Source organism: Callorhinus ursinus, unplaced genomic scaffold (genome assembly GCF_003265705.2).
Source record: "Callorhinus ursinus isolate GAN/ISIS: 27379988/994484 unplaced genomic scaffold, GSC_fseal_2.0 scaffold4, whole genome shotgun sequence".
Lineage (NCBI taxonomy): Eukaryota > Metazoa > Chordata > Mammalia > Carnivora > Otariidae > Callorhinus > Callorhinus ursinus.
In genome coordinates this window covers 83724130-83750535 of record NW_027397066.1, presented here as the reverse complement: position 1 = coordinate 83750535, position 26406 = coordinate 83724130, and the positions used below count along the sequence as shown (strand labels likewise).

At 37.3% G+C, this 26406-nt stretch overlaps 1 protein-coding gene across 4 annotated transcripts in view; it reads right to left on the bottom strand.

Annotated features, from left to right (window-relative positions):
- BANK1 (B cell scaffold protein with ankyrin repeats 1) overlaps positions 1–26406 on the bottom strand; it is a 307909-nt gene that overhangs the window by 6614 nt on the left and 274889 nt on the right. For 3 of the 4 annotated variants that reach the window (XM_073892030.1, XM_073892027.1, XM_025873512.2), the window contains 7 exons: positions 25657–25722; positions 14167–14342; positions 10200–10263; positions 5075–5104; positions 3783–3838; positions 2487–2551; positions 1466–2236 (listed from right to left, as the gene is read on the bottom strand). In XM_073892030.1, coding sequence (XP_073748131.1) covers positions 2510–2551; positions 3783–3838; positions 5075–5104; positions 10200–10263; positions 14167–14342; positions 25657–25722 — 434 coding nt within the window. In that variant the 3' untranslated portion in view covers positions 1466–2236; positions 2487–2509. Of the gene's footprint in view, positions 1–1465; positions 2237–2486; positions 2552–3782; positions 3839–5074; positions 5105–10199; positions 10264–14166; positions 14343–25656; positions 25723–26406 lie in introns of those variants that run through there. The other variant, XM_073892028.1, reaches the window with a different exon arrangement.

The window sequence follows — 26406 nt, the reverse complement described above, 5'->3', positions numbered from 1 at the left end:
ATGTTGGGGAGGGTATGTACTATGGTGAGTGCTGGGAATTGTGTAAGACTGATGAATCACAGACCCGTACCCCTGAAACAAATAATACAGTATATGTTAATAAAAAAAATAAGATAAAAAAAAGAGATGATGGGAAAGATAACGTATATTAGCTACTGGCTTTCAGGTTTCCAGAATCAGCACAAAATCTTCAACAGAAGATCTCCCCATGTAGATCTTTCCTTTCTGGCAGTGGTTAGGGCTCTCTGAGAAATGCCCCAAATCTCCAAGGGAAGTCCACATCTTTCTATTTCCCTGCCCTTTGCCCTGTCCTAGCATGAATGCAAAGCTTCTGTTTTGCAGCTCAAAGTTAATGGGCAGTATTCTACATGTTAGGGATGGAGTCCAGAGATGAAAATACACTGTCTCCATGGGGCATTTCCAGTTGCGGTCACTCCTAAATTTGGATTAGTCTTCCTCCACCCTTGCATTCTCTCTACTCTTCATCTCATCCTCCAGTGTAACAGGTAATGATACAGATTCCTACAGATCCCCCAATTCCAACCTTCTCTAACCATCTTCCAAATCAGGCAAGGATGGGAGGCTCCATGATAGAGGAAGCATAAGGAAGACTTCAGTTATTTTTAGGTTTCTTTTTTCCATGTCTCTTTGTGATGACAATGTGCTAAGAATTCAAAGGCCAGAGTATCTCAGGAAAGAGGCTCTTAAGGGGGCTTTTTGCCATAGTTTTAATTCAGGTTCGCTCAGCTCATAAGTATTTAGAGGCCCTGATTTTCAATTGCCATCTATGTTAAAGACCTGAATAATATTCAAGCCTCATCTGCCTCTTCCTCTCTTAATTGAGTCTCAGGTAAGAGATAATCCAATTGCTTTATACTTAGAAAAGCTGACATTTTACCTGTCACTGGATTTCACACTTTTAATAAGAATAAAGCCAATGTTGAAACCGTAGGTATCAGTCACAGGCCAATATAGAGGTTTTTACTTTAGAGACGAGACATATATTTGAATTTAGAGATGTAGGAAATTATACAAAAACAGTCAGGTTTTCTATTGCTTTTCTGAACTCTTTGGGTGGGACAATCCACATAAATAGGGGATTTGTAATCACTGTTTGGGTAATAATTAACCACTGTGTGTGGAAGGGCCTGCCATTTCTCGAAAGCTTGGATGTGAAACTACAGACTAGATTTCCAAGTGTCATAATCAAAGCATCATCTGTTAGGGATGAACCAAACATCTGTACTATTTTTTAAAACTTGAGCTTATTTGAGAATGTTAATAGTCATGAGAAACCTGTGATCAGTGTTTTGCAGAATCACTTTAAATAGATATTCCTATCACTGTTTAGAAGTGAGGAAAAGAATCATTTGTGTGTTTACTTTGTGGGGCTTATGCAGTGAAATTAAATGAGCTAAAAGTTTTTTTCAGGAGCCTTCCTTTTATAAACTGGTGAGCAGAAGAATTTAGTGGTTAATTATTATACATTTATTTTGGAAAGTCAGACATAGTTTTAAACATTCATTTTATTTGCAGGAACCATACATGGAAAATCATAGAATGATAAAACTCTGTTCTATTCTAAGCTAGTAAGTTGTTTCTAAGACCTAGGTTGCTGAAATTGTAAGCCTTTTAATAAAGAATGTAGGTTGTGGAAATGTATATTAATTTGAGATATAGAAAGTTAAAAAAATAATATTCTCAAGGTTATATGCAAATAGTCACTAAAGGAAGGTTTTTGAAAACATGATGTGATGATAATAATTATAGCTTTGAATGTCAGAAATTTAGGATATGGACCAGCCACTTAAAAGGCAAGTATGTATGAAACAAATCTGTATTTTCACGTTCATTCTAAGGACAGAGGAGTAAACTGTTAAGGTTAGTGCTTCAAACAGGCGCAATAACTTTGTTACAGAGCATTTCACTTCTCTGTTCTTGTTTTCCTTTAATTGTTAAAATGGGAAACAGCTGCTTCAGTGGCAAAATGCATTGTGAAATGCAAGAATTGTCAAAGAATGCAATTGCTCTATGGCATTCAATTTGAATCTTAATATACCTATCTGAAGCAAGTTAATGCCAATAAATTGTGGCAATAACAAACTGTGAAATCCAGAGGTTTGCTTCTGCATTCATAGTATAGTATTTTCCCTGAAGACAGCAGGCAATCCAAATGCAAGCTTGCTTCATTCAGAAAGCACAGTGTCTGCATATTTTTGGGTTTCATTATAATAACCTGAAAGTGAGATCACAGGAAATGTATTAGTGAATAATGGGTCATTAATCGAAATTGATTAGCTAGCAAAAAATCACCCCTATACATAAATCTTTCAAGGAACAATCACCTTTAGCTTGAAAAATACACATGTTTATCATTTCAGGAGGAGACAATGAAATATTTATTCTGTTTGCTAGACAAATGATTCCTTCAAGTCTCTAATAAAGCCTGCTTTAAGCTTTCTAAAAAAATATAGCTGATATTTTACCTTCTTTAGTAATCTTTCCTGCATCAGAAACCAAATTCCTTTTCAACTTGGAGTCGAGTAGGAAGCTAAGAAAAAAAAAGAAAAAGATACAGAGCTAGCATTTCTCCATTTTAAGGCAGAACAAAGAAACATGATAAAGTCATAGTTGCCTTTCACAGGAAAATAGCTTCATAGAGGAAACTGGCAAGACATTCCTCCATCTTAAAAGGAAGGAAGCATTGTAAAGCTCACTGAGAGCAAAGTCCTTGAGTTCAAATTTTATTTCCATTTTGAGGGAGAATAGCCTAAGTACTGGGAATTTATATTCTTTTTCTCTTACCCCAAATATTGTTCTCAAAAAATATGCCATGATTGTATAGTCCTTCAGATCTTGTAGAAGGATCTTTGTTTGACAAGGATATTTTCATAAACTCAGAGGCCTTGGTGGTACCCCATGATTCTGCTACTGTCCAGTGAGTTTAATGGGTCCTTATACTTTAGACTCTTTGGTCTATAGCTCACTGGTAGCCACAGGATGGTCCAGAAATGTAAATCTGTCAATCAGTTCTGAAGGGTAAATAACTTTTAGGAATCCTTATGATTTACTCAAAACATAGGAGAGCTTAAAGGGTTATTAAAAACTGGTTTATTATGAGAACTTACCAAGGGCTCTAATTCTGAATTTTAGCAAGAAATCCAGCTGCCACATGATCCTGAGCCATAGTGAAAATTTCCTACATCACATATGTAGATAGTTGGAATAATATGCTTGTTTTTGGAGAAGAATTTGTGGTCAGGACATTAGCAGTGTTGCCTTGAACTAGTCTTGGTTCTCAATGGCTGCTCTCTTTGCTTCATGTTATTTTTAGCTTCTTGTTAGCAATTCATTTTCAGTTAACTCTACATGTGAAGTGATGCTATTTACATGAACAATATTTTGGGGTTACAATTTTTCCTCAGGTAGACTTTAAGGACTATATACATTGTGGTTCAGATAGACTCATCATATTACTATTCCTAAGAAAAACATGTATCCATCACTCCTCTAAGATTTATTTGGTCTGTACATGGTAAATTCAGCCATACTTTGGCCTTGGTGCCTTTTTCCTTTGAGTTCTTCCTTTGCTTTTTTTCTAAATAGTTAATTTCCTTAAATTACTCCTCATGCAGTAATTGGCACACAAAACTATGTAACCTATTTTGTTCATATTTGTTAAAATGTTTCAAAGCATAGGATAGAAGGCTCTTAAATTCTTTCTCAACAAAGTTCTTTTTTTTTTTTTGCATTTTATAAAAATTAACATAAATACAACCTACCTTATTGCGGAAGGGTATGTTATACAACATATTTTCGTTGCGGGCACTTTCATTACCTAGAAATATAAACTCTGTTACTCTTTCTTCTTTCACACATTTAATGATTCATTTATTCAGCACTTTTAAAAAACAATATATGCTCTGAGTAGGATGTCGGTAAAGGGCAAAATTACTGAAGAGATACAAAGGGGCATATTGAAAAGGCACCGTTGGCAAGTATGTTGTTAATTTCTCCTCCCCGTATAGTTGACTATAGGATGCTGGGGAATTGCTTCTGTTCAAACACAATCCAGCACCTTTGAGTAACAACCCCCGACTAGATTATGCTGCCGCCTTCTTCTTTGTTTTTCCCCATTTACTGCGATCAGCCAATTGCAAAGTACACTTTTTAATGAAAACTTGTTCCTAGTACTCCCCATTGGTCACTGCTCCTCTTGCCTTTACCACCGACTTTCCATTTTCCATCCCAGCCCCGTGGCTCGCTTCTATTGCTCTTCTCCGTTCCCACAGTCACTGCTTTGGTTCAGGCTGTAGACAGTTGCTCCTAGGTTAGTCAGAGCTCCCCAGCTGGCCTCTGGCCCCTCTTGACCCTGCCAACTTTCTGCATACATTCCTCCCCCCCACACTAAAGTGAATCACCCTCTGAAGTGTTATTCCAATTTCATTTCCTGTCTCAGTAACTCCCGCTTATTAAGTGTCAGCTCTCATTAACACGTCATTATCAGTCTTTATAGCAGTTCCCCAAGGTAGAAGTCTGGTCTCCATTTTACATATGAGGAAACTGAGGCCTGAAGAGTTTAAGTGGTTTGCCAAAGGTGGTAATCAGTAAGTTGTAAAGGGCCGGGCCCATCAGAGTTCAAAGCACATGTTTTTTTTACTGTGTAACAATGCCTCTACATTGCTATTCTAGAATCACCTCCAAGTTATTTTGGACGTCAAGTGGTTTAGCATATACAAAGAAAATCTATATGAGTTTTTGCACTGACCTCCCTAATCATATTAGGTTTACATTAATATGGAAACTAGTTTACCATGTACTTTTTGTTTTTTTAAAGATTTTATTTATTTATTTGAGAGAGAGAGAATGAGAGATAGAGAGCACGAGAGGGAAGAGGGTCAGAGGGAGAAGCAGACTCCCTGCTGAGCAGGGAGCCCGATGTGGGACTCGATCCTGAGACTCCAGGATCATGACCTGAGCCGAAGGCAGTCGCTTAACCAACTGAGCCACCCAGGCGCCCCGTACCATGTACTTTTCTGTAGTCTGAAATTCTTAGTAAATACCAAAAACTTACCATTTGGATGGTGCACAATGGTGAGTTTATCTAGAAGACAGAAAGAGCGCATTCTATTGAGTTTTGTTCAATATTTATCTTAAACTTTCTTTTTAAAAATTGTTTGACTACTTCTTATATTTGATGTGACTATGAAATTTCACAGTTGGATTAAAAAAATACTGATTTCTGGCCACAAAGTGTGAAACCATGTCTTTTACTACTTTTGTCTTTTTTCCTTCTGATGCTTGTCCCAAGATAATATGATTTTAGATATGTTAGACACTTAATAAAAGCTTACTACTCTGCTTTGATATTCTTTTAGCCTGAGCTACTCCATTCTTTTTTTGAATTAGCATTATTCACTATGTATAGTACAATTTAAACATTTTAAAGTGTATAGGTTTATGACTGTTTTTTTTTAAGGATTTTATTTATTTGTCAGAGAGAGAGAGCACAAGCAGGGGGAGCGGCAGGCAGAGGGAGAAGCAGGCTCTTTGCTCAGCTGAGAGCCTGATGCGGGGCTTGATTCCAGGACCCTGGGATCATGACCTGAGCCGAAGGCAGACGCATAACTGACTGAGCCACCCAGGTGCCCCAGGTTTATAACTTCTGACAAATGTATACAGCCATGTGCCCATCACCCAGTTAGGATAGAGAACATTTTTCTCTACAGAAAATTCCCTTGTGCCCCCTGACATCAATCCTCAACCTATTACCTCTAGTGACCCCGATCTGATTTCTTTTGCTATAGATTAGTTTTATCTAGAATTCCAAATAAATGGAATCTTAAACCACGTACTCCTTCATGTTTGGTATCTTTCATTTAGCATAATATCTGTGAGATTCATTCATGTTGTTGTGTGTAATAGTAGGCATTTCTTTCTATTGTTGAGTAGTATTCCACTGTGTGAATATACTTCAGTATAATTATCTCTTCTTCTATTGGACATTTGGATTGTTTCTGGTTTGGCCTTTGTAAATGAAACTGCTATGAATTTTGTGAGCAAGTCTTTGGATACACATGTCCCCCCACCCCTTTTTGCTTTGAAAAATCCCTAGGAGTGGCTGGTCTAGGCCATAAAGCAGGTGCACATTTAACTGTTCCAAAGTCACCATACCCCTTTACACTTCCATTAGCAATGCATACAATGAATATCAAGTTGTTCCATAGCTGAATCACTTCATTTTGACAATATCTAAAAATTCTAGCCATTATATTTGGTGTGTACTGATATCTCATTTTCTTCTGCTCTTATTGCCTCCTTCCCAGCCTCATCTTTGTTGAATATGTAAAATATTACGTTCAGAGGAGTGTAATTTTTTTTTAGTTTTGTAAGTTTTATTTTTTAATTAACTTGTACTTTTTATCTAAGTTGTTAAATGTATTGGCAAAAAGCTAATTATATTTCCTTAGTATCTTTTTAATATTGGTAGGATCTGTTGTGATAGCCTCACTTTACTTTCCTGATATGGTAACTCTTGTTTTCTCTTTTTTCCAGTTCATTTTTGTCATGGTTTTATAAATTTTAGTTATGTTTTCAAATAACTAATTTTTGGTTTTGTACATTTTTCTATTGTTCATCTTTTTCATTTTTTACTGATTTTTAATCTGATCTTTCTAGTTTTTCCTCTTATCTCTTTTTGGATTGAGTTTGCTTTTCATTTTCCAGTTTCCTAAAGTGGAAACCTAGATCACTGATCTTAAGTTTTTCCTCTTTTCTACTATAATATTTACTATAAAATTTATAGCCATAAAGTTACCTCGAAGTACTATTTTAGTTTCATTCCACACATTTTGATATGTTGTATTTTCATTATCATTCAGGTTGAAATATTTTCTTGTGATTTCTTATTTGACCCTTCAGTTGTTTTGAAATGTATTTAATTCCTAACGATTTTGAGACATTTCTAATTTTTTAATTAAATTCTAATTTCTTTCTGTCATGGTAAGAGAATATAAGATTTCAAAAGGCTGAAATCTTTCTGAGAACATACTCTGAAGATTTCAATCTTTTGAAATTTATTGAAACTTTTTAAATATCCCAGCATATGTACTATTTTGGTAAACCTTCCATGTACACCTTAAGCAGACATGTATTCTAATTTTTTCCCATGTCATGTTCTGTAAATATCAATAGATTACCTCTTTATTCACTCCTTAAAAACATATTTTTTTATTAATTTAACTGTGGTTCTAAGAGTTGCTTTAAAGTCTTTGTCTGTTAAGATCAACAACGGGGCCATTTTTTTTTATTATGTTCAGTTAGCCAGCGTATAGTATATCATCAGTTCTTGATGTAGTGTTCAACGATTCATTAGTTGTGTATAACATCCAGTGTTCCTCACCACACGTGCCCTCCTTAATGCCCATCACCTGGTTACCCCTTCCCCCCACCCTCTCCCCTCTGTATCTTTCAGTTTGTTTCCCGGAGTCCAGAATCTCTCATGGTTTGTCTCCCTCTCTGATTTCTTCCCATTCAGTTTGAACAATGGGACCATTTTAGATGCAATTTTTATTGATGGCTTTTTTCTATGGATTACATTTTCCTGTATCTTTGAATGTCTTCCTTTTTTTTAAAAAAAATTGAATACTGGACATTATAGACAATCAGTTGTGTATTCTGGATTCTGTAATATTCCTCTAATAAGTTATAAAGTGTAGGTTCTCATTTTAGCAGGCAGTTTGATGACTGGCATGAACTTGTATAGGCCCGGTTTTATGCTTTTTCCAGTGTTGATCTATAGCCGCCCCCTGGTGTTTTCTAAAGCCCTCAGTGGGACTGAGCCTACAAACTCTGCCTTCCATGTGAACATTGTAGGGGCTTGGTTTTAGGCTTTGTTAAGGCAGGTCTAGAGGAGGTCTTCTAGAGGAGGCGTCATGGTCTTTAATCATTACATCTCTTTTTTTTTTTTTTTTTTTAAAGATTTTATTTATCTATTTGAGAGAGAGAGAACGAGAGATAGAGAGCATGAGAGGGAAGAGGGTCAGAGGGAGAAGCAGACTCCCTGCTGAGCAGGGAGCCCGATGTGGGACTCGATCCCGGGACTCCAGGATCATGACCTGAGCCGAAGGCAGTCGCTTAACCAACTGAGCCACCCAGGCGCCCCTAATCATTACATCTCTTAAGTGTCACAGCGGAATGCCAGTTGTTTTAACAATGTATTAAGGAGATATTTCCACTCTGGCAGGGCAAGAACTCAAACATCCCCAGTATGGCCTTTCCCTGGCTCTGCTCAAACTCTAGTGTCTCCTTTTGCTTTCAGTGTCCTAGAAGCTGTTATCTTGTATGCCTGAGTGGTCCTGCCCTGCACATGTACAGCTCATCTCTTGGCTACAGACCTGTGGCCTCTGAGGCTACCTCTCTACACAGCTATCTCTTCTTCAGTGATCCACCACACACATTCTAGAAGCTCTGGCTGCCCTGAACTCTGATCTTTGCCTCCTCGTGTCAAAGGATTGCCCTGCTTTGCACAGACTATAGTCAGAAAATCAGTCTCCTGGGCAATCATCAGAGTCATCTTGTATATTTTGTCACTGGAATTATGGTCTTACGCTGCTAATTGCCTACTCCCTGAAATCAACTGCCTCATATTTTTGCCCAGTGTTAGTGTTCTGTACAGTGGGAGGGTTTGTCTGGTACTACTTTTGGTTAGAAGGGCAACTAGCCAATTCCTAATTAAGACACCAATGATTAAAAACATTGACTTTGGATTAAAAAAGAAGTAAGTTGTAGTTTCTAATCTGTGTGTCTTTGGGCTTCTTAGTTTCTTACAATCTGTTTCTTTATTTATAAATTGGGACTAATGTCTACCTCAAAGGATTATTGTAAGAAATTAAAAAGATAACATTTAAGTGTATAGTAGATAGTCAAATATTAGCTGTTACTACCTAATGTTCCTTAGTGAAGATACTTCTATATTTTATAATTTGATACATTGTTAAAATTTTAATCTTTTTCCACAGTAGAATGGAGATCTATAGAACTCAGTTATCTGTAAATCAGCTTGCATTTACGAACCTAATTATTTTAGAAAGTTTATTTCTGTTTTTAGAAAACATTTCTAAAAGAGCTTAAAGAACTTTCTATGGAAAAGCAGATACCAATTTGATAATATGAAAATAAACTTTTTCAGGGTAAATTTCAACATGAAGGTACTAGCTAAAATCTATGCAATCTTACTGAAAATGGAAGAGATGGAAATTTCAAGGTTTTCTAGTTTTTGTCAGTTTTTAATTATCTGTGCAGGGGTAAGGACTTGGGGAAAGAGTCGTCCAATTATGACAACAGAATTTATTTTCAATTTTGGAATGTGCTGTTTATCTTTGGAGAAGATTTACCATCTTAATAATGTTTGGTTTGTATTAATATGAAAATGAGTGTCGCGCCACCCCCCCGCCCCCCCGAGAGCAACTGTTAATTATTAGCAAGGGGCATCTGCATTGCCAAGAAGCATGCTAGCTACAGGGGAAAGCAACCTGAGATTTACAATTTAAAATGATCCACATGTGGGGCGCCTGGGTGGCTCAGATGGTTAAGGGTCTGCCTTCGGCTCAGGTCATGATCCCAGGGTCCTGGGATCAAGTCCTGCATCGGGCTCCCTGCTCCTTGGGAGCCTGCTTCTCCCTCTGCTTCTCTCTCTCTCTCTCTCTCTCCCTCTCTCTCTCCCTGTCTCTCATGAATAAATAAAATATTTAAAAAAAAATAAAATGATCCACATGTGGACAATTGTGAGAACTGACTATATTGAGAATATTCAACCTTATTAAAAAAGTATGACTCCTTAATAATTCAGTACTCTGTATAATGGCTTATACATATAAAAAAAAAACTAGAGGGGAATTATCTTATTTGCAAATTTCATAGAAACCAAAGGAAAGAAACTAGCATTTATTGAAGGTTCATTATGGGTTAAAGAAGGTGAAAAATGTTTTAGATATTAACTTATACACAACCACATCCAGATAGATCTATAATTACCCCTGTTTTGTAGACAAAGAACCTGAGTACCAGGGATTAGATGCTGTCCATTCATGCAGCTGGGAAGTGATGGAGCACAGATTTGAATTCAAACCTAATTCCATAGTCCTTGCATTTTCTCCTTTATCAGACTGATAAAGGAATAACAGACAAATCTTACTTACCAGACACATTTTCTTCTTCTGGCCTTTTCCCAATAATGCAATCTCGTAGTTGGCGTAGTTTTTCCTTAATGAGGAAATGACCAGAAAATACAAGTGAAGATTTACAAATTTGTCATGGATCAAGATGAAAACATCAAGTACTGTCACCAGGACCACCACGACTAGGTAGCACTAATTTGGTACTTACAGTGTCCTAATAAACCATCCCTGATATTTTAAATGTGTTATCTTATTTAATTCTTGCAAACTCATGAAGTATGTATGTCATCATCTCATTTTACATATATAGAAACTGAGATTCAGAGAGGTTACATAATTTTCCGAAAATATACAGTTGTAAGTGATAGAGTCAGCATGGCGACCCAAAGCCCGATTCTTGTGGTTGCTGTTTTCCCAGTCTAACATCTGAGGGGGCTATCTTGGCCATCTGGTGTCCAAAATCAAAAATGTGACACAGGGCGGATTTGCTACTGCCTGAGCCCATCTCCAGCTTCTGTGGGTACAATCTTTCCTATGAATTCCTTCTAAGAACCAGGGACTTGGAAGCAAATGATACATAACTGGATTCCCCTTCTTAGCTCATTTGTGATCTTTCTTTGCTTTCCACAAAACATTCTACATGGAACATCTATTACTATGTTAACCAAAATGTAAAACAGTCTAACACTAAAAAATCTCCTTTGAGAAGAGAATCTAAGAATAACCCTTTTTCCTAAGGGTTTCCCTTGGAACCCAGAAACCATGTTTCCTAAAAAGAGAGTTGTTTTCATTAGTGTAAGCATCCTCTTCTGGGAGTGGAGTAAACATTCTTCTATAAGAAAGACACCTACTGGGTATGAGCAGCAGTGAGGAGGGTGAAAGGCAAGGTTTCTACCTTCTCAACCATCTCACCTTCAAAGCCAGGGGTTCTACACGGGTCTTCAATCTTCTAGAAACTCTTTATTACCAACTCTCTGTTTGTGCCATTTTCCCTCCTATTTTCTTAGGATAATACCTCTGTCACTAATAATATAACATCACAGTTACCCCCGATAGATTTATCCTCAGGGTATAAATGAATATTTTTGCAAACTACAAGAGTAATATTGAAGAGTGTATAGGAATGAGTGTGTATATATGTTGGGAAAATGGGGAGAACATTCCTTTTTCTGTTATTCAGGGTGTTGTCCAGGCCCTCATGTTAAGGACTAAGAAAACACAGGGGAAAAAAGCTCCTTGACATTGGCCTTGGTAATAGTTTTTTGGATATGACACCCCAAAGCACAAGCAACAAAAGCAAAAATAAACAAGTAGGACTACATCAACCTAAAAAGCTTCTGCACAGCAGAAGAAATGATCAAAAAATGAAAAGGCAACCTACAGAATGGGAGAAGGCATTTGCAAATCATCTATCTGGTAAGGGGTAAATATCCAAAATATATTAAGAATTCAAACAATGCAGTAGCAAAATCCAAATAATCTAGTTAAAAAATGATCAGAGGAAAAAAATGGGCAGAGGAAGTAAATAGACATTTTTCAAAAAAAAAAAAAAGACATACGAATGGCCAACAGGTACATGAAAAGGTGCACAATATCACTAATCAATAGGGAAATGCAAATCAAAGCTACATTGAGATATTATCACCTCACACCTGTTAAAATGGTTATCACCAAGAAGAGATAACAAGTGTCTACAGGATGTGGAGAGAAGGGAATCCTTGTGCACTGTTGGTGGGAATGTAAATTGGTGCGGCCACTGTGGAAAAAGTAGGATGTAGGTTTTTTAAAAAATTAAAAATAGAACTACCCTATGATCCAGTAATCCCATTCCTGAGTATATATCTGAAGAAAATGAAAATAGGATTTTGAAGCGATATCTGTACCCTCATGTTCACTGCAGGATTATCCACAATAGTCAAGATATGGAAACAAGCTAAGTGCCTGTCAACGGATGAATGGATTAAGGAAGAAGGAAATCCTGCGATCTGTGACAACATGAATGGACCTTGAGGGCATTATTCTAGGTGAAAAAAGTCAGAGAGAGAAAGACAAACATGGTATGATAACATTTGTATGTGGAATCTAAAAAAGCTGAACTCAGTGAGTAGAGTGGTGGTTACCAGCGACCGGGGAGTGGAGGGGAAGGGGAGAAGTTGGTCAAAGGGTACAAACTTCCAGTTATAAGATAAATAAGTTCTGGTGATCCAATGTACAGCACGGAGATCACAGTAAACAATACCACTTTATACACTGGGAAGTTGCTAAGAGAGAAGCTATTAAATGTTGTCGCCCCAATACAGAAATGGTCATTTTGTGACATGATGGAGATGTTAGCTAACACTATGGTGGTAATCATATGTAAGTGTGTGAAATCAACACTGTAGTACACCTTAAATTTCCCCAGCATTAGAGCCAATTGTATCTCACTAAAGCTGGAGACATAAAAAAGGAAAAGGACTGACTGATCGTCAAACGGTATTCAGTCAGTCACTGAACTTTCGGCTCTAATGGAAAACAGCCTTAGTGTTTGTCCTTGTAGTTACAGGTTAAATTTTGTTTTGTCTTGCATAAACAGTAACCGTATTCAATATCCCATTTTCCCCATATATTGGACAAGTCAGATCATCTCAAAGTAGTCAGAGGCCACCTTAAATTCTTTCTAAAACAGTATTAAATATAAATACACAAACAAAATAAAAACAACCAACAATTAGTCAAATAATTTCCAAGAAGGTATTTCGGTTGGATCACTCTAAATTGTAAACTTTATTATGATCTAAGAGAGTGAGGCGCAACTGACTTATTTCAACAAAACTTGCTGGCAGTGCTAGGAGAGTGGTTGTGTAGGCCTACACCTCGGCACGGTTTACCTGCTTCAGGATAGGAGGGATGATGATCAGTCGCAAAACTGTACAATCAGCATTTTTTTTCCCATTTGTTTGGCAAAACAACTGCCCTTGCTTGGCACTGCAAAACCTGGCTCAGGTCCAGCCACTGCCCACGGCCAGAGCTGCACTTCAAGACAGGTGGGTTCTGAGAAGGAGTGATCTCAGAGGTGCTGGGAAAGTCCCCTTGCCTGATCTATCTTCTGCCTCTATGCCCGTTTATTTGGAATGTTATCACTGGGATTCATTTTTCTGTTGTTTAAAAATGTGTTCCTAAGCATTGTTTTTCAATAAAAATGATCTCTTGGGAAAGGTATGTATTAAGTTTTAATGATTATTTGTACTTTGGCCTAAACTAGCTAATTGAATGTGTTTAATCAAACAGTTTCCTGAGAGCTGGTTTCTATGGCACTGGGGCTTTCTGTGATGAGAAGAAAAAAACCGTTGGACTGTTTTGGGAGTAGGAGGGCCTGCAGGATAAAACAGAATACGGTCTTGATACCCCTCACTGAGGAATGTCATGGGGTATATATGGTATATTTTGTTTTCAGGCTCATCTCAGAATCACCTACTCTAATACCCTCTTAGGATGTATGTTATATTAATAGAAGACAAGCTTATCTGAAGTTAATACTCTTGGCCGCATTTGTCTGTAAATCTTGACTGATATATACAGTTTCCCCCCCCCCCAAAGGTTAAGGGGAAGAGCAGAGAAAACTTTACTATATTTCATTGAGGACTATTGCCTGATATGATTTAAATTATTTTCTTGTTCCCTTTAAGCCTGCTCAACATAATATACCCTTCAGAATGCTGAGCACATGTTAGTGTAAAGATGCTTCACCTTAATTTCAGCAATGAGATTCACAAAACATTCACATAGCCTTATAAGATGATCAGGTATTAACACTGATACACTGAGTCCCAGCGTTGAGTTCACCAATGGTTTGTAAACATGAAACGTTTAATTGGTAGTTCAAAAACATCTTTTTTTGTGGCTAGTTAAAATCAAAAGAACAGTTACCTGTGTTTCTCGTAAAGACATTTATAGAGAGGCTCTGCAAGTGAGTGAATGTTCCAGCAGGGATTGGGGTCAGTATTACCTGCTGAATCATCTCCAGCTCAGTCTTTCCCATCTGCCAATGTTTAAATTTCTCTAGGGCTTCATCCACAGATAGTTTCCCATTTTTGACCTTCTCCTGCAAGAGGATGAGTTCTTCCTGCCCAGCAGCAAGACAGTCCACAGTGGAAAAGGCTTGACTTTCCATCCGAGCTCTGTCTACAAGATGAGGGGAAATGTTTTAACAAGAAGACAATATATGACAATTGGAAAAAAAAAAAAAAAAGCACTCTAAAAACAAATCAGTTGAGTTTCTTGTTCCTGCCAGTCTACAAGCAGTTACAGAATAAATCAGTACAAAATTTTTAATGAGTTTCTTTCTAAGGATTGTTGTGCCTGCTACCTAGTGTTATGGGTAAAAACAACGTGTGTCATCACTGGGGGAAGAAAAAGGGACAATCAGAGAAAGAACAGTAGTAAATTTCTGCATTGTACTAGTTGTGGGCAGTGCCAATTTCATGTTCTTTTTGTGAGGATTATTTTTAATCATGTGCACAAAACACTTAGCATAGTGCCTGTCACACAGTAAGCTAATTAAATAGTAACATTATCAATGATAAATATTTGTGGAATAAACATAATCTCTGTAGCTTTGGAAAAGGAGATCTAACAACATCCAAGTGTCACAAGAGGTTTAGGAGCATTGACAACGTTACTTCTGAAAGATTTAAAACAAGCAATTGCTGCTCATTTTGTTATGCACTGTTCTCTTCCCAAAAGAGTTTATTTTGCTCAGCACAATAAGAACATTGGATGGTCCAGTTTCCCATGTGCTGCAGCTAAAGCCACACCACAGACCAGCCCAAGGTACAGTAGTAACAAACCACAGACCATGGGTGAGTTCGGTGCTTTATTTGTCCCATGTAGTGTTTAAAGACAGAAAAGAGGCTGCATGCCTGTAAGGATGCTCTGTGCTCTCCAGACTACCCCAATCCCTGTCACTCCTTGTGGTCCCTAGATGGCATCTCACTTGCTACCTGCGTGGCCACAGAACTCATCTGAGTTTGTACCTTCTTTAACAAGTCCAACCTATGTATCGTATTGTCTCAGGAGGGATTGGGTAACTCCTCAGCAGTGTATGCCTCATGCAGTATCAAATCTAAATATGTCCACAGAGTCTCGAACGAAAGGATAGGTAATCCTGTTCAGCTGTGTCTTGGTTTGCTGTCCCTGAATCATTGCTCATTACTGGGAGCCCATCTTCAACAAAGATATAGATCAACTAGACTGTCACTACACCAGATAGACAAGGACTTAGGAAATGGAGGGCATTCAAAAAATTTTTTAAAGGTTTATTTATTTATTTTAGAGGGAGAAAGGGCATGTGCATGAGTAGGGGGAGGGGCAGAGGGAGAGGAGAGAGAGAATCTCAAGCAGACTCCCTACCGAGATGGGAGCCCAACATAGGGATTGATCTCACAACCCCGAGATCATGACCTGAGCTGACATCAAGAGCCGGATGCTTCACTGACTGAGCCACCCAGGCGCCCCTCACATTTTACAATGATAAGGATTCATTGATAGTATTTGGATTGGTTAGTCTAGAAAAGAGACATTTCAAGTACTTCATAGCAGGTTTTAAGTATTTCAAGGGGACTTGAGCCTTGGGGCTGTCTTGGAATGACCTTTACCGGCTTTCTTGGTTTTGAGAAGGATTCTAACAGGTAATCTTGGAACGGGGACACAGAGAGGGTTCCTTTCTGAAAAGATTCACATACACGTAAAATTGCTCCGTGGCCAATCATCCTGATTCCTATGGGGGTTTTCTCAGCTTGTCTTTTCTCTTCAGAAGTCCTATTCCCCCAGAACTAACAAGATGTCAACAGATTCTACACTCTAAATCTTTTTCTTCAGGGATGACAGAGCATGAAATCCCAGGAGAATTGGAGAAGCACAAGTCAGCCAGAGGGCTCACTGGTTCAGCAGCCAAAAGCACAAATAACAATTGCGATCTTAATTCTTATACCATTTGCTTTTTATGGGCGCCTCCAATCTGGGAGATGCAGTTTGCAAAAGAATTCTATGTGCCATTCCTGCCAGAGTATGGAAGTTTAGCGCCATCATTTAATAGCTAAGATACTCCACTAGCCCCTTACTTGTGTCTTCCCTTTGACTAAGTGTGAATGCATTTTTTTTTTTTTTTTTGTGAATGCATTTTTATCTCAAGTAACTTATGGCAGCTGGATTTTCTGGTTTTGTTGAAGTCGTCTCAAGGAAAGTCTTCCTGGAAAACCCTACCAGCTTGTTTTGCTCTATGTGCAGGGTTAGCTGAATTCAAAAAAATACTGAATCATCTTAACAATATTCACTTCAATTACCTCTTCGTCTTTCAAATTCTCGCTACCAAAATATAAGTAAGATGACTTTTTTGGGGGGGCAGAGTTCAGTCTTGCGTGGTTGTGCAGAGAGAACAAAAGAACAAAATTTAGGAGCAGCAGGAGTTCTAAATAGAGCAAGTTCTGGAAGTGAGCTGTTTACTAAGTTTACATACTTCCGCTTTTACTCACTCATCCCCCCCCCACTAAAAAGATTAAAGCAAACTGTCTTGATAAATTACTATTAGCCATGACAAGTTGCAAAACAAAATGATTTAGGCACTTTGCCATCTTTTCTCCTGAGGGTAGTACTAGTCAAACCAAAAAGTGCAACCTCTAATTTTTAGTAGGGTGTGCAGAATTGCTTTAATTCGTTTAGATTACTGTTTTAAGGGGGATGGAAAGTTTTTTGTTTCTTTCCTCCCCAAATTTATATTTATTATTAGTTTATTTTCATGAAATTTAGTATGAGTTTAAGATAATTGCTGTTAAAAAGCGTTTGTCAGATTGCTAACTGTACGTATTGCCGACTCTTGGTCTCTTAATGTAAAAGCTTCAAGACAAACTATAGTTTCTAGAGTTTTAGTTCCTTTTGGATCAGTTTCTCTTTACAAGATTTTCTATTTGATCAAATAAAAACATCAAGTAACACTGCTGTGGTGAGTGTATGAATCTTTAGATTAGGTAAGAAAGTAACTGAGCTTTTCATTAAAATTATTTCTATTACTGAATGACTGGTTAGAAGAACATTTTTTACTGAAAATTTGAAAGGAAACAACTTGATTGCCCAACAACAAAGAATTTAAAATATGAAATATTTACTTAATAAATATTAAGTAGTCATTAAAATAATAATAATTAAAAAGATCATGTGAAAAGAAAGACCATGTGGCAACATAGAAAGTACTTATTATATAATAAGTACAGAAGCATAATACAAATTTGTATATACAATAAAAATGTTGTTCATAAAATAAAGCATGGAGGGAAACTATCTTGAGATGATACAAGTTGTTCTTTTTTTTTTTTTTAAAGATTTTATTTATTTGAGAGAGAGAGAGTGAGAGAGAGAGAGCACGTGAGAAGGGAGAAGGTCAGAGGGAGAAGCAGACGCCCTGCCGAGCAGGGAGCCTGATGCGGGACTCGATCCCGGGACTCCAGGATCATGACCTGAGCCGAAGGCAGTCGCTTAACCAACTGAGCCACCCAGGCGCCCGATGATACAAGTTGTTCTATTGTGATAATATCAGAGATTACTTTTTTCTAATTTCAGCTTTCTGTGATAATACTGTATTTAAAATTTTTTTTAAGATTTTATTTATTTATTTGAGAGAGAGAAAGAAGGAGAACATGAGCGGGGGGTGGGGAAGGGCAGAAGGAGAAGGAGAGGGAGAGGGAGAGGGAGGAGCAGATTCCCCGCTGAGCCCCTGAGCAGGGAGCCCGATGCGGGGCTCAATCCTAGAACGCTGGGATCCTGACCTGACCTGAAGGCAGACGCTTAACTGACTGAGCCACCGAGGCGCCCCTGTATCGTTTTTAGAGTAAGAAACTTTCTCCCACTTTGCCAAGAGCCTTCCCCATGGAATACAAACCATTCCAAGCCATGCTATATACACTGTACCAATGCCATATCATACCGTACCATCTTACCAAATTATTTTGTAATTGAAAAAAACTTGTCAGTAATAGAACTTAAAAACCCAGTGACCAAGATTTACATCTGAAGTTATTTTTTTGGTCCACAGTTAAGGAACTAGCAGGTAAATTAACTCTGGGCCACATGAGTGAATTACAAAATACTTGGAGTGTTGAATTATTTGGAAGTTCCCAACAAAGTATCCCCGTCTCTTGAACTTAGGGCTGCATATCACCAGAGTTCCTCCCTTGACTAAACTTGAGTCAGACCCAGATTATTGCAATAAAATTATGATTTGCTGCATTACCTATTTTTTTATCACCAATATTTTACGTTCACATTTCAGAGATACTGTTTACCTTATATATATTTTTTGATTACTAAATCATGAATGAAAGGGAATGATTATGGTTTTGCATTTTCTCCTAGTTCCTAGACAATTTTATATTATCTGAGCACCAGACCCAGATTATTGCAATAAAACTATGATTTGCTGCATTACCTATTTTTTATCACCAATATTTAACATTCACATTTTATAAATAAATTTACAATAATTACTGAAATGCAATTCCATGTTTTATTGAATTCATTATTCACCACAAATTCTTTAATACCATAAGTTCTCTTTGAACTTTTTATTTTGCTTAGTCTCTCATTTACTTAGAATATCTTTTGGGTAATACTTTCATGATATACACAGAAATTCCATCTTTTCTAAAACCTTAGATATCCAAAAATTGTATCTCTCTTCTTCTTCTTTTTTTTTTTTTTTTAAGATTTTACTTATTTGACAGAGGGAGACACAGTGAGAGAGGGAACACAAGCAGGGGGAGTGGGAGAGGGAGAAGCAGGCTTCCCGCCGAGCAGGGAGCCCGATGTGGGGCTCGACCCCAGACCCTGGGATCATGATCTGAGTCGAAAGCAGACACTTAATGAGTGAGCCACCCAAGTGCTCCTTCTTCTTCTTCTTTTTAAGATTTTATTTATTTATTTGATAGAAGAGAGAGAAAGAGAGCATGAGTTGTGCGGAGGAGCAGAGGGAAAGGGAGAAGCAGACTCCCCGCTGAGCAGGGAGCCCGATGCGGGGCTTAATCCCAGGACCCTGAGATCATGATCTGAGCCGAAGGCAGACGCTTAACCAACTGAGCCACCCAGGTGCCCCTATATCTGTTTTCTTCTTACATGAGTGAAATACCAGACTAAATATAAACTTTCCAAGTTGCAATCTTTTCTTAATACACCATTTAGTCCATTATCTCAAATTTTTGTTACACAGATTCTCTAATTTTTAAAACTGATTCTGATTTTTTTTAAAATAGAAAAATCTAACTTAAAATATCTTCTCAATACTTTAGGATTGTTTCTTCATCTTTATAATTAAAGAGATTTGCTAGGGTGTTCTTAAAGGTGGATATATTTCCTTATTGTTTTCTGGGTCACAGTGAGCCCATATAGTTCCTCACTTCCCTAATTCTCCAAAGCTTTGTTTAGCTATGTCATTGATTGTATTTTGTATTCTATTAAAAGAAAAGTACCAAACCTATTATATGTGAGTTGGATCTCTCTTCTCCATATCATCTGATTGTTTTTAGTCTTTCCCTGTATTGAGAACAAACCCTTCTCCGATTATGTTCTCAACTCTAAGAACTGATTTTTTTATCTACCATTAGTCCTTTTCATTGTGACCAATGTGGGTTTTAATTTGCTACTGAAATTTTAGCTTCTAACTTTATTTTATTTTTACCATACTTCCTCTTGTCACTAGATCCCTTTTCTTCATGTCATATGTTTCATATCATCCTGACTTCTCACCTAAAATGTCTTTCATGTAGTTTGCTTTCATCTTAGCTTGACCTTGACTACAGACTTTCTGTTGCTGTTACTTCCCTGTGTTTTTTTTTTTTCTTTCTTTTTTTTAGATTTTATTTATTTATTTGACAGAGAGAGAGAAAGCGCAAGTAGGGGGAGCAGCAGGCCGAGGAAGAAGGAGAAGCAGGCTCCTTGCCAAGAGGGGAGCCCAGTGAGGGGCTTGATCCCAGGACCTTGGGATCATGACCTGAGCCAAAGGCAGATGCTCAACAACAGAGCCACCCAGGCACCCTTCTTCCCTATATTTTCAATTTGTTTTTAAGTTCACAGTGTTCTGAAATTTTCTTTTTTGGCTTTTGTATATTGACAGGTGTCAGATACTGAACCTGAAAGTTGAATTGTTTAGCTTAAATTTAATAAATGAAAATTCAAAATAATCCATACTTCTTTACTGCCTTAGAATATTTTATAAACAGGTAAAATGTTTTTAAAAGTCTAAGATTTAAAAAATTACAAACTGTTAGTTGAAATGTTCTTATTGTTATGTGTGTATGTATTTCCCATTATCTGTATTTTGCTTGCTTGGTGTTTGACAATCTTACTCATTAAACAAATCATTTATAGAAGTATAATTATCCTGAGCCTTTATGATTAAATTCTCTTTTTTCTCTGGAGTGGTTTTTGAAGTCCTCATATTATTTATTTGTTCTCTTCCTCAATCCTTCTTGAAAGAGAACATATCTATAGAATCATGTTCACCAAGGGATTTAGTGTCTATTTATCCTTTGCTTCTATTCCTTGTGTTCAAATTTTGTTCTCTACTCTAGGTTGCAGGGGATTTTGATGGTTGCAAAAGCACAACTGAGGACCCCAGGGTTTAGCAGGTTTGGTTAGTGCAGCCTTGTCACATACAGGTGAAACATGATTCTTTGGCACTATGTACTGATTGGTCTGTAAGCAACTAACTCCTTGCATCAATTACTAACAGAGTTCTCCTTAATATGCCATTCCTCCATCGCAGAGCTTTATTTGGGGGTCTCGGGATACAAACTGTAACACTGAATCCCTCCTCCTCACTTTCTACTGTGGGCTTTTGACACATCACCATTTCGGACAAGGACTCAGTTATTATGCAAGTTTTCTCAAGTGTGACTTTAACAAAAACCTTTTGTGAAAATGGAAGTGTAAGTTACACTGAAAAAGAGAACTGAGGCCATTTTTCTTTTATGGAGTCCAAATGACCACGATAATTCTCCCTCTTTTCTTTTTAATATATCTACTGCTAGCAAAAACAGCCTGATGAAAATACCTCAGAGGCCAGCATTCTCTTTTCTCCCACGTAAGGGCAATACCATCTACATCTATGTTTCTCTGGGCCTCCAACATGCAGAAAATTTCATTATTTAACATTTATCAGACTACTGCAGCACTGAGCATTTGGAGAACACAAACAAGATATGTTCCCTGACTGTATCTTTCCCATGAGCATTCACACCCCCTGAAAAGACCAGCCAACAGTGACTTTTCAGTCTGTATTGAAGAATCAGTGGGCAGAGACTACACCTGGGGCGAGGCAGGTAGTTACTGAGTAGAGAAGATTTAGTGCCTATGTATTAAACACATGTGAATAGTTTCCATTATCAAAAATAAATGTTTTCCTTCATGTTTTTATTGACCTGAATCTCTTGATATATCGTTTATTTTTCCACTTTTTATGGAATTATGAATTTAGAGGAATGTGTCTCGAATATAAGAAAACAACATGGAAAGCATGATAACAAATGGTAACAGCAGAAGTCATTTGTAGCAAATGATATAATAATACAATGGGGAGTGGTTGGCAATCTGAATTTTTATGTGAAACATGGAGTTAAGCATGGTTTAAACATGGCAAAAATTAAAATTATATTGTGCAGACTACTTTTGAAATATAACAGAGTTAGTGGCCAAATTTGGCCACAATATGGCCTTCAAAAAAGTTTCTTTTGGTTATATTTTGTCCTTTGCATGGTGGTTTTGAGATTATTGCTCATTACTATTCTCACATGTTCCATTTTCAGCCATGTGTAAGGTGAGATTTAGGCAACCAAATTTTAGAAGCTCCACAAATAATTCTTATGCTCATCTAGGGTTGGGAGTCATGGATATAGGCAGCTGGCTAACGGGGATGTGCTCACCCTACCTCCAACCTAACCCCATCCCCCAAGGAAATGGTTTGCCTTCCAAGAGTGACAGCAACAGCACATCCTTGATGAGATTCCTTATTTAACTGTGTGACTGAGGAGATTTGTGGATGTGATCCATAATCACAGGGAGGCAGTTCCAAATGCTAGGAACGCTAAACCTCATCAGTTTCCATGTACCGTATTTGAGGTAAGACTACGTTAATAATAAGTGGATGATTCCAGTGAGGATAGAAAAGGCTCCTTGGCATAGTCCAAGAAAAAGATACAAGAAAGGGGGAAAAGAGGTGTAACAGGTATGGGAGATTTGAGAAATCCTGACCTGAGACTATTACATGATCTTGTAAGGCAGGGAAAATTAACCAGATATTTCCATGTCTTTGAAGAAGCCTCCCTTACATTCTTCCAGCCCCCTCTGACTTGATCATGTTCACCTAGTAGTCTTCTAATTACTAATAATATTTCATAGAAATTTTATTATTTGTCAGGGGTCTCATGAATCCAAGCATTCTAGTCACTGGGAAGGAATCTTCCTCTAGTATAGACTTAATAGATTAAAATTAGGGGTTATAAATCAGTCCTCTACCAGCATCATTAACATGACTCAGACTTCAAAACTGATCAATTCCAAACCCACTGACAAAATTCAGTTCCCTGGCTTGCAGTGTTGATGAACAAACCCTTGAGCACCCTGGGAAGCTCAGGTTTGGGGAAGGTCAGAGAGCTGTGCTAGCAGCACATTCTGAGATATCACTCTGGCATTTTCTAATTTCAAAACCAACTCAGGAAAACTGATTTTAAAACTGTATTTTGATGGAAACTTTTATCTGGAGGATCCAAAGTCCTCACCATTTTCCCTATATTTTTTCAGGATATGAAAACTGAGATGAAGAAAGCTGTTAAGTTTCCATGGAAATGGTGCCAATTAATTTTTTCTGTTCCTCAGGAAAATTCCTTGACTTAGCAATAATGTAACTTCCTGGCAGTCCCTTGGCAGTCTTGAATGTAGGGCATCTGAAACACTTATAATTTCAGCGGGAAAATAGTTGGCTCTTGTAATCCCTTTTCCTTCCAGCATATAGTGAAAGAATTAAATAATTTCTTTAACCTTCCTTAGAGAACCCGTCTAGTCCCTTTAGGAAATCTTGATTCTGACAAACATTTCGTAAAGGGGCCTTTTTTGTTGTTCAAATAAAGAGATTATCATTGGTGAAGCAGGTACTGTTTTTCCTACTATACCATGAAATCCCAGATAGTTAAAGAGTAATCATTAATTCAGGAATAAGCAGTTTTGATCGCCTAGTATGTCCCATGGGTTGGATAGTCATAAATATCCGAAAAGGTTTAGAGAAAAATGATTGGAGAGAGTAAAGAAAAAAGTAAAATTGTATAATTTTAAAATCCTCCCAATTATTCTTAATTATCTCTTCTGTTCTCACATTAGATTCTGATTTCCCTGCAGACTGCAGTAATCAGGAAGGTTTTCCAACATTTCACAAGGTTTAATGTTCCTCTTCTCCTTGCAAATAGAACAATATTCTTTTCTTTTCTACAGAATTACTGATATCCAGGGTTAAAAGAATCTAGGGAAACTGCTCTAAGGTGACTAATCTAAAACATCATCAATAAGTTGGATTTAAATATTCAGAGAGAAAAAATTCATACAAAATTTGAGTAAAATTTTCATATCCTAGCCCTAAAAGAGTTTTAAAAATATACTGATTGTTGATCTTAATGAAACAAATTAGGTACCAAGGTATGGACAGATATTAATCCAATAAAATATTTTATAATTAGGTTCTTATTTCCTTTCACTATTCTCCCCTCCCTTTTTTTTTCTGGGTACAGAAGGGACTATTTTCCTGTACATAAGGTGAAGAATAATTTGTCTCTAATAGACACTAGCAATCTTTCCTTATGTTGCTCTCTGGGGGTAGCCAGAGGACAACTGGTAAGAGCGAGAATTCCAAGGACCTCTTCATTCCTCTTGCTATTTGTCACCTTCCTTCATCTCTGATGGCTTTCTTCACATTTCCTCCTCAATTCTAACAGAATTTAATTAAAACATGATAATTGAGTAATTTATTTAAAAATGCTTCAGGGAAATTTTCTCCTAAAGAGCTCAAAGCATCCTCTCTCTTTGTTCTTTCCAAAACTCTGTGGGGTATGTGGGGGAGTCCTGATAGGAATAATCTCTACTTTGCTAATTCCTCAGGAACTGTTTGATTCTAATTGTAGAATGATCTCATATGGAGGTCTGCACTTGTTTCTTGAGGTAAAGGTACAGTGGAAGGATAATAACCTCAAGAAGATAAATCTTTTCCTTCAAATTATGAAATCACTAGAAATGGAAAGCTGTCAAATAGAGGTTTCCTTTCTTTTCTTTTTTTTACATGTAAATTTGTAAGCAGTATATCTATGTGTTCAGGGCCAGAAATTCAGCTTCATCATGTGCTGCACTCAAGCATCATGTACTTAATTGGAAGAACGATCTAAGTACCATTTGAAGGGATGGATGAAGATCACTTGTTAAGGACATACCTTTGCTTGGAGGACAATCCATGACGTCTTACGAGCAGGTCCACTGAGGTGGAGTGAGAAGTGAGTGCAGTCAGTGCCCAGCCATCTCTACGATGGCACAAAGGAACACTGGCCAGGGGTAGGGGGTGTTCAGTGGCTACTGGGAGATAACCTCTTGGTTTTATTTTAATGTCTCTCTCAATAATTTACTGGTAGCAATTTCAAGGCAATGCTCTCTTGGACTGAAGTTAGTTATTTCCAAGGCGCATTGAGATTATTGATTATCAGAGCCAGCCCCCTACATCTGTCACCTTTTACATTTTTCATTTTTGAACTTTAACCAAGAGCTTATTATCAGGGGGAACATCATAATAAATAACCTGGAAGAGTTTCTCTTTCCATTTGGAACCATGCCTGTCAGGGAAATCCGTAGAGAGAGAGGAAATTTTTGCTACTGTGTGTGTTGTCTCTGTAGCTACAGTTTTCAGCTTTTTTCTGCATGACAAGTAAGTGTTCCAAAAACTGCTAGATTAAGGGTGGAGAGCAAAAGAATAGTGAGACAAGGGTCCAATCTTTGATTGGAGTTCAATGCAGAGTACAGAAATCCCATGCTGGTCCCCTTCTTTGAGAAATCAACCATCTGTTCCCCTGTCCCCAATCCACCCAACTTACACTCCAGAGGCTTCTCTCTAATGGTCTATGAAAGCATGGTCTCCATACAGGTTAGAGAAGTTGTATTACTTGACCTTCCTAAAGCCCTGGTAACAACATCATCAACATCACCACAAACATTCTCACAAGGTTGTTTCTTGCCTTTATTAACTGAAATAATTTTCTTGTATTAATCTAATGACAAAATTATATTTGGGCAAGACACTAATTAAAGAGTAAGACTAATCAGGCACACAATTATTTACTTCTATCCTCAGAGACTTTACCCAATATTCATAAGACTTCTTTAAATCTTACTTAGAGATTATTGAATAAACTGAAGTTCATGTAACTACCTTGTCTCTTAGGACCATGGAACCTGTCACCATCAGATTGTCTTCCAGCTGTCTTTTGTTGAAACACTGTAAAAAAAAAAAATAGCACATAATATTTACTGAACACAAGCATGAAAAAGAACAGACTGTGGAAGTCTCCAGGAAACTAGAATGTGATACCTCATTTTCCTTAGTAGCAATTCTTGAATTGTATTATTTTTGAGTAGGAGGATTATTAAATTTACAATTTTCTCATTTGCACAGCTTATCAGTCATTTCGAAAAGCATTTTCTTTAGGCAGAAGAGTGTAATGCTGATGGAACACCTCATTAAACTATTTAAATCAAGATAGGATTCCATTCTGATATCAGGTAAAGCTAAAAGGTGCATTTTGTTAAAAGTGATAAATGTTAAAATCACATGAAAAATTCCATTTGCAGAGAAATTACTCATGCTGACTTTCTGGTGATAAGCAAGGGTAATGACGGTTTCTTCTTAAACAGATGAAAAGACTGCTGTATTTCACAGATGTAATAATAAAAAAGACACTTTATTCTTGCATCATCTAGCTAGACCTCAGACCTATTAAAGCAGCTTATTCGAATTACTTCATTATCTGAAAAGTGCTTTGTTCTCATTTATTATTTCTCACATGAAATTCTGTGAGAAAAGTCAGCATTACTCACCCCATTTTGCAGATGAAAGATAAAATTGATTGTTTAATATTTATTGAGCACCCCACAAATTTCCGTATAGCTTCTGGCATTTGTT